This window comes from Morus notabilis, unplaced genomic scaffold (genome assembly GCF_000414095.1).
Source record: "Morus notabilis unplaced genomic scaffold, ASM41409v2 Scaffold3729, whole genome shotgun sequence".
Classification (NCBI taxonomy): Eukaryota; Viridiplantae; Streptophyta; class Magnoliopsida; order Rosales; family Moraceae; genus Morus; species Morus notabilis.
The window spans coordinates 19,907-28,899 of NW_010356919.1; the positions used below are offsets into that span (position 1 = coordinate 19,907).

The window sequence follows — 8,993 nt, forward strand, 5'->3', positions numbered from 1 at the left end:
CACGGTTGGATCTTCCTTTGCACGGTGCATCATCGGTCGCAGCAAATGCTCTGCCTTACACCACCTCTTCTTAAGCAACAAGGAAACTACATTAATAAAGGAAATCGCATGATTCATGGGAATGCAAATTCATTATAAATATTTTGTTTTTAATGTTTTCGTGATATTAGCATAGTCAGCATATATTCTTTCCCTTATTATATTAAGTGTAAAAATTTGGCAAAGCGTTCACAAAAACTTCTCTTTCTCGGAACCCTTTTATTAAGGACGAGTTTACGTCAAAATAAAATAAAAGGGAAAGTGAATAATGATTTCATTTCCTATCAAATAATGCGTAATTAATAATGTGAGTTTAGTAGGCCTATATAAATTACAGTATAAAGAAGAAAAAAAGTTATAAATAGATGGTAAAAATATTATTTATGTTACTCAAATTAAAAATAAATAATTATACATTAAATGAATGTAACAACCTGAAAAATTAAACATATTTAATTATGTTAATTGTGATTTATTAGTGTGTTTAATTTAATTTTCTTAATTAATCAAGAAGTTTTAATTTTTTTTCAGTATTTACAATTCTACCCCGAAAGTATACGGAAATACATACTTCCATCCTTTTCTTTTAACTATCTTTTAATATTATCTTATTCTTTTCCTCATATTTTATTTTCTTTCTCTATTTCTCTCATTTTCTCTCTCTTTTCTCTTGTGACCCTCACTCTCTTCCTCTCAACTCTCTCTTCCTCTCGTCTCTCTCTCTCGTCTCCTTCTCTCTCTCGCTACCTCTCTCTCTCTCTCTCTCTCTCTCTCTCTCTCTCTCTAAGCTTTACTCTCTCAAGAGGAGCTTTTGAACCGGATTTAAATCAAAGAGGATTTTCAATAAGTTTCCTTTCCAAACGGAAAGATCAAGGTAAATCATTTAAAAATCTACTCTTGAATTCGGATTTTCTCTAAGTGATATGGTTCTTGATTTGAGTTTTGATGAGTTTTGATTTAAGTTTGATTTTGAATGGATCTTTGATGAAATCATGATGAAATTTGGGAGTTTTTTATTCCTTGAACTTGATTCAGTGATTGGAACCTGATTATGTTGATTTTCCTTGAAAATATCTCGAAATCGAACCCAGAATTACAGGTTTTGGCGATTTCCTTCGCAATTCGACCATTTTTCTCGGCCTGACAGAACCCCACCGGTCGACCGGTCACCACTCCACTGGCCGACCGGTGGAGTTACACTCTTCTGTCACCGATCGACAGGTGCACACTAAATCTGACCTAGAAATATTTAAAAACCCCGTTTTGATCCCGAAATTCAATGGAGATCCAACTTAACTTCATTTGAGAACTCAAAGTCTCCTTCTCTCTCTCGCTACCTCTCTCTCTCTCTCTCTCTCTCTCAGCTTTACTCTCTCAAGAGGAGCTTTTGAACCGGATTTAAATCAGAGAGGATTTTCAATAAGTTTCCTTCCCAAACGGAAAGATCAAGGTAAATCATTTAAAAATCTACTCTTGAATTCGGATTTTCTCTAAGTGATATGGTTCTTGATTTGAGTTTTGATGAGTTTTGATTTAAGTTTGATTTTGAATGGATCTTTGATGAAATCATGATGAAATTTGGGAGTTTTTTATTCCTTGAACTTGATTCAGTGATTGGAACCTGATTATGTTGATTTTCCTTGAAAATATCTTGAAATCGAACCCAGAATTACAGGTTTTGGCGATTTCCTTCGCGATTCGACCATTTTTCTCGGCCTGACAGAACCCCACCGGTCGACCGGTCACCACTCCACTGGCCGACCGGTGGAGTTACACTCTTCTGTCACTGATCGACAGGTGCACACTAAATCTGACCTAGAAATATTTAAAAACCCCGTTTTGATCCCGAAATTCAATGGAGATCCAACTTAACTTCATTTGAGAACTCAAAGTGAGTGGATTAGGCACATCAATCCCTGTTTCCATTCCATTTCTCTTGGTTGAGTTCAAATTCTCAAAGAATCAAGATTTGAATCAATAAGTTGTTTATGAACTTTGATTTTGAGTCAAGGCATACTAGTATGATACAATTGTACATAATTAAGCTAGATTATTTAGAGGTGAGGTTTAAACTCTAAACCATTATTTTTTATGACGAAGCTAGCGGCACGATTGGACTTTGAGGTTCAAAGACAAGTGGAGCTTGGACTACGTGAAGTTATCCGTAGAATTGACATCCGAGAGGTAGGATATCCTTGTCCATATCCTTGTTAGTCTTGTTTTAAAGTGTTTTGGCCTATGAAAATATTTTTAAGACAAAACATGTTTTATAAAGAAAAATATTTTGAAGAAATAGCATGATTTATGCTATTGAATTCATAAGGAACTGAATTAAGGTTTAATAGATATTTTTCTTAAAATAAGATGTTTTAAGAAATGGTAACAATACTGATGGTCTAGAGATCAGGATATGGAGATCGTATCCTTGGGGACATGATCCGAAACCCGTATGGGCCACTACGGTGGTGATTGGCCTTGCAATGGTTGTACGTAATTTATCCAAGCTTATAAATTACTTGTTGATGCTTGAAACCAGAAATTTAAGTTTATTTTCCTTTCAGAAAAAAGATGTTTGGTTCCGAATGACATGTTCGAACCCTGTACTTCTATTTATTTATTCAGATTTATAAAATTATATTCTATTGGACATTTCGCTCACTTTTCTTCTATTTTAAATGTATTTAAACCCCTCCTAGGCGACGCTAGAAGTAGCGTTGAATATATGGTGATTTCTGGTGAGGTGAGCCAATCTCAAGAAGTGAAGAAGTTGTAATTTACTTCTCTCATTGCCACGTGTACTAAGGCATGTATAAATTATGGATGTAAACCTTAAATTTTACTAGACTGTGGTTAATGTCAGCAATTTACTTGTTTGTATTTATTTATGTATGCACAATGTGTAAATCCCATGGATGCCGGAGGCTGACTTTTGAAATGATTTGACCGTGATTGGTTTTTTGTAAAGTCCGCCTCACTCTTTTCTTAAAACTCAATTTCCTTAAAATTGTGGGATTTGTTTAGAAATTCTTATATATATATATTATCTTTAACTTTGACTTTAGCTTAATTACTTTCATAATCCGTGTTTTATTTCTAAATAAGCCTCCACGTTACCAACCCACATTTGGAGTCGTGACAATTAATATAGAGAAAATAAAAGGCTATTTAGGCATTTAATTATTTAGAATTACATAAAAAAAAATAACCCTCCACAAAACCATGCATTTTTCTCTAGACAATAATGAAAAAAGAAATTGTCAATTCTTACACCTCAACAACTACAAGATATTCATATTTCATTGGAAGACGTTTGGTATGTAATAATCTTAAAAATAGAAATCTACAAAATTATCATATTTGGTATAAAAATTGTGATATTTAGATCTTAAGAAACTCGCATAATATTATTAAAGCTCACTAAATTTAGACCACTATCCTACACAACAATAATGTTTTTTTAATTAAATAGTATAGTTTTAAATCAACTGAAATACCTAGCATATTTACTGATACAATATAGTTTTTTTAATTAAATAGTATATTTTATTTGAAACAATTGAAATAAATAACATGTATATTGGCATATATTTATTTATTAAGAGTAAATAATTTATTTACTGATAAATATTAGGCGTAAATAATTTAGTTATCAGTAAATAATTTATTTGCATCAAGTAAATAAACTATTTACTAAATATGTTATTCTTAAAAGAAAAAAATACATGATTTGTCATGATTTTATGTAAATCATGTCATTATGACATTTTGTTATCTCTTTATTAATTGTACAATAATTGTTTATTTTACAGTGGAGTTACATAAATAATATTTTTTACCATTTTGAGTGATATTTCTCGTTTTTTTCCTTATTAAAATACGTTATTTTTTGCTACGAATTTTAAAATCTATTATTTAATCCTAAAAAAATACGCCATTTTTTTTGTTAATAAAAAAATATGCCATTTACTTGAAAAACCTCTTTATCCTTTACAGAATGAAGTATTTATACAAAATTATAACTTTTATACCCCATATTTGGAATATGTCTTTAATTTAATAATATTATTAATCTGTCTATTTTATAATTATTAAAATAATATTATTTTAAATATACTCTTTTCATATGGGTGTTTATGAGTGATTAATAAAGAATAAAAATATCATTAGAGTTATTTAGAGACTTATATAAAAATATCACAATATTCTTTTTTGCATTTATGCATAACGGACGAATATGTAATTAACGGGCATTGTACTCGGGCCGGGCGCTTTCAGCCCGTGACCCATGAGTTAAACAAGTAGCCCAAACAACTATCAGGCAGCCCTAGCCCAACAGCAGCCACTCCGTCGTCGTCCAACACAGGCTTTACAGAAAGTTGAAAACTTGAAGTGCTAGAATTCATTTCCAAAGTACTTTCAACTGTCTCTCTCAGCTTCAAGACCAAGGTAATCAATTTCTCGAACCATTACTTTCTCCTACAACTATGGCGATCGAGATTTCGAATCGGAAGTGCTAGGGTTTTGATAGGGTTTAAGCTTTTCTCCAAAATCAAATCTTTAATCTTTAATTTGATTAAAGCTTGAACTTTCCCTAGCAGAAATGGCGTATCGGCGGAGCCTCTCGACAAGAGCGACGATCACGGCCCGGCAGTGCCACCCATCAGTCGGTCACCTTGTCCACGACGACGATCGGAAGCAAAATCCGGTTTCCGAAAGCGTTTCTTCGCAGAATTGGAATAGTCTTCTCCAAAAGAGGCTTTTCGGTAATGAAGTTGGTAAATTAGGGCTCGGATTTTCTCAAGATAGGAGGTTCTCGAGCGCTTTGGCTTCCCCGAGCAACTCCAGTTTCGCTTTCTGCCGTTACATGTCAACGACGATAGGCGAAGATTCGGATAAGTTTGGGATTATGAGCGATGTTGCGGAGGTGATCAGTGATTCGACCGTGCAAGCGGTGGCTTCGCAGGTGCCTCAGGTGAACGAAGTTGCCATTGCTGCTGCGGATTCTTTCTTGCCTGTTAAGTTGTTGCAGTATCTCATCGAGGGGGTTCATACTTTTGTGGGCGTCGATTGGTGAGAGCTGTTTGCTCTTTTCTTTTTTTATTTTTATTTTTTCTAAATTGTCTGTTGTTTGTTCGGTTGCAAAAGAGTAATATTGGGAAAATTAAAAGAGCATTGAGATTGCTTTAGAACATTTGTTGAAGTCCTGATTAGCTCTTTCTGAGAGAGAGTAGCGTAGGTGAACTTTGTGCATTTGATCGAGTTTAAATATCTTTGTTTGATGATGTCGAGATAGTCAAAGACTCAGATTGGATAAGTCGTCAATTGGGGTTTCTTGATAAAAGCAATTGTTCGCTGCCCATTATGTACTAGTAATAAGTTCAAACCAAATGGAAAAAATGTACGGCATTTGGAAACAATGGTGTCTACTGTCTCCCAGTCAGGAATTTTTCAAAGCGGCTTCAGTTCACTTGTTAGCGACTGAGAAAAGGAAAAGCAGAATTGTGGAGTTGGAATGATGTACTAGCAATGAGCTTTTTTTTTATTTTTATTTTTATTTTTTTTGTTGTTGTTGGAGTTCAAGGTCTTAAATTTTTGCCAAGAGGAAGTATTGGGTGATAGATTTCATAGATGCAATATTTAATTGTTCTTCTAGTTTTAATATTTATTGGCGTCAAAACTTTAATGCTAGTGATGGGCATCCTTTTGTATTGGTGATGAAAGAATTTATATTTGTTTTGATTATTTTCAGGTGGCTTGCAATAGCTTTAACAACTCTTTTGATTCGAACGTCCACAGTTCCACTTCTAATAAATCAACTTAAATCTACCTCAAAGCTTTCTGTAAGTTTATTTATTTCTTGCTGCCTTTTGTAAACGATGTTCACTTCCACTACCTAATTTGATTGTTGATATCTTATATGCTTCGTACTTTGTTGATGTAAATTCTGAGTTGTATGGTGCTATATTGTTTCTTTTCTCGGGGTTCAAGTCACCTTGTTGGCAATCCTCCTCTTGCTCTCGACATATGCTTTGCAGAATCTTTTGTAGTCCATGCAATCTTGCATATCTGAGTCACAGGCTCATCAAGCATGATCCATATTAGTAGCTAATTATTATTGATTTGGTTGTTATGGTAAATAACTCTTAGATCATAGAGTTGGTTACTTGCTTCAAGTGAGAACAATTAATATCTCTTTGGTTGAATTTTTCATGCTCGACGTTGGATTATGACAAACCAAAGTCTTCATGCACCATGTTTGTTTATATTTTTTTTTATATGCCTAACTGCATAGCTACCTTCATTATATTTCCCTTTCTTATGTTCTCTTATTTGGTATATGGTCATCTGATTTATTGTTTTACGTGTGGGTGTTGCAGCTCATGAGGCCTCGCTTAGAGGAGATTAAGAGGCAGATAGATGAAGGGGTATGGTGCTTGCTTAGTAATTATGCTTTCATATCCCTTACTCACTCAGTGACAAATGCTATAAGTGATTGATATGGCTACATATTGTGCTTGAGTATATCTTTTTCTACACCTACCAACAACTCTTAGGCAACATATTTTTTTTAGAAATGTAAAAGAGCTAGCCTGGCCTAAAATAACAACCTCTCTTACAGTCTTACTAAATGCCACTCACCTATCAATAACTCCATTATTACATGCTTTAAATAACAGGAACCTTTTGCAACAATGGTCTCTGTGTGCTGATATAGACATGGCTTATTATGCGTGTGCTTTTGACCACTATTGTGGTTTGGTCTCCTCATCTGGGGTTTTTTCAGAAATTCTCTTGGACACGTTAAGATTCATTCTTTCCCCTTTTCAGGCTGTAAATCAGATTGAAGGTCAAAGGCAAATGTCGGATCTTTTTAAGGAGTAAGTAACTTTTTTTCCTCAGAGCCTGAAAAAAATAGACTTCTGTTCTGAAGTGGAATTTAACCTAGGAAGTTAATTAGATTTAACCATAGAGAAATTTTGTGCTTTGTTTGTCATAACATAACAGACTAAATGATTTGGGCAATGTAGGTATGGTGTTACTCCCTTTACTCCACTCAAGGGACTCTTCATTCAAGGTCCTATCTTCATTAGTTTCTTCCTTGCGGTAAGATATATCTTGCTCCTTCAATGTCATTCCCATGATAAAATGATTTTAGGTTGGTCTTTGGATATGGTTCTGATCTTTCTTCTACAGGTATCAAATATGGCAGAAAAAGTGCCATCCTTCAAAACTGGTGGAGCCTACTGGTTCGTTGATCTCACGACACCGGATGCTTTATACATTTTTCCAGTTTTGACAGCTTTGACATTTTTAATAACAGTAGAGGTAAATGTCTCCATTTTTATCAATGATTTTGTTCTTGTAGTACCTACTCCAAAGGGTCCTGCGGGTGGCCTTATAGGATCTTTTTCCTTTTCTCATTTAAAAAAGTATATTTTATTTCCCCTAGTTTGGATTGGGATGGGCTTTTGAGATGAGATATTTGAAGATGGTGATGTTTCTATTACGTTTTAAGGATGACATTACTTCACAAGGTGTTTCAGACTTGCGTGGAACTAAAAATAATATTAGGTATATTTTAGAATTAACTAAATCATGTTTTCTCAGTGCAATATGCAAGAAGGATTGGAAGGAAATCCTGTTGCTGCAACCATGAAAAACGTTTCAAGGGGCATTGCAGTTCTCACAGTTCCATTCACCATGAGTTTTCCGAAGGTAATTTTGCCTTTTGTCTGTGTGTGTGTGTTTTCCCTTGGATCATCATTAACCGGTAAGGTTGTTTATGCTCTTCTACTTATAAAATATCAATGTCAGAAATAAAGAATTGGTCTGTGGATTATTGTTTCCCGTAAATTGGTTTTGTAGCATTTTATATCAAAGTATTCTATTTGTTTTAGTTGTAGAACAATTGTATGACTATCATTAGTGCCCTCAAATTTCTCCCGATTTGATTCTATTTCATTTTTTTTTTTTAATGAATGAAAGGAAAATTTTGTACAAGCCCAAAAGGCATGTGATCATTCCTTGGCTAGAGAAATTGGCAATACAAAGATGCTATGAGTGTAAAACATTTGTTTCTCCATATTTGTCTTGTAGGTTCTCACGATGGTCTTCTACTACATTTTTGTTTATGCCACACCTCTCTCTCTCTCTCTTCATTTTCTTCTGAATGAACTTGATCGTCACTGCTAATTCTAAATGCAGGCTATATTTTGTTACTGGATAACATCCAATTTGTTTTCTCTCGTGTATGGACTTGGTAAGTCTTTTCAAATCCATATTTTCGAGCAATGAGACCGTCATCTTCTTTGTTTTCTTTCCCCTAAGTGGGGGGAGTTCTCATTGATCCATACTTTATCACAGCAAAGGAAAGATTCTAAAGTATCAAACTTCAACGATAATCATCACTCAATCTTACACGTTTCTGTTTGTGTAATTTTTCGTAGCGCTAAAGAAACCTCAGGTAAAGAAGTTTCTGGGAATCCCTGAAATACCAGTTACGCAGCCTAGTACCACTCAACAGCCTAGCTTTAAATCATTGTTTTCCGCATTGAAACAACGTACGACAGTGACACAGGAGAATACCTCATCACCTGCTCAATCATTCAAGCTTACAGACCGAAAAATATCTTCATCTGCAGTTGTCAGTCAGAGGCTTAGAAGTTTAGAGAAGCAAGTAAAGGGAAGAAAGAAAAACAAAAAGAATTAGGTAGCAAGAGTCTTTGCCATTTTGAGAAAATATTCAAGATTATATCTGGAGATTTTGCAGATGTCATTACATTTTGCTGTAATATTCTTTCAATCCTAACGATGAGGTTTAAATTAATTGACGAGTTCAAAGGAAGGAGAAAGATGTCCTAATAAGTTAGATCAATACGAGATTGCTCGTAATTTTGGTAAAGATGGAATTTTGTAAACGTCTATATTGTTTTTGATAAATCTAATCTTTTTAT

The 8,993-nt window shown here is 34.2% G+C and overlaps 1 protein-coding gene across 2 annotated transcripts; it reads left to right on the forward strand.

Moving 5' to 3' along the window:
- The first annotated feature begins 4,380 nt into the window (after nucleotides 1-4,380).
- Nucleotides 4,381-8,993, forward strand: LOC21385129 (mitochondrial inner membrane protein OXA1). Of its 2 annotated transcripts, XM_024163905.1 has the most exons (10): nucleotides 4,381-4,485; nucleotides 4,638-5,109; nucleotides 5,789-5,879; nucleotides 6,417-6,464; nucleotides 6,868-6,917; nucleotides 7,068-7,143; nucleotides 7,234-7,365; nucleotides 7,648-7,755; nucleotides 8,245-8,299; nucleotides 8,487-8,993. In XM_024163905.1, the coding sequence occupies exons 2-10, from the start codon at nucleotides 4,640-4,642 to the stop codon at nucleotides 8,747-8,749; spliced, it is 1,293 nt and encodes a 430-aa protein (XP_024019673.1). In that variant the 5' UTR covers nucleotides 4,381-4,485; nucleotides 4,638-4,639; the 3' UTR covers nucleotides 8,750-8,993. The 2 variants fall into 2 exon arrangements, with proteins under 2 accessions (XP_024019673.1, XP_024019666.1); XM_024163898.1 differs by having other exon boundaries at nucleotides 4,381-5,109.

Coding starts and splice junctions, on each gene's coding strand:
- LOC21385129 (XM_024163898.1), top strand. CDS start 4,640: ATGGCGTATCGGCGGAGCCTCTCGACAAGAGCGACGATCACGGCCCGG. Junction 5,880..6,416: donor AATCTACCTCAAAGCTTTCT/GTAAGTTTATTT, acceptor TGGGTGTTGCAG/CTCATGAGGCCTCGCTTAGA. Junction 7,756..8,244: donor TCACCATGAGTTTTCCGAAG/GTAATTTTGCCT, acceptor TTCTAAATGCAG/GCTATATTTTGTTACTGGAT.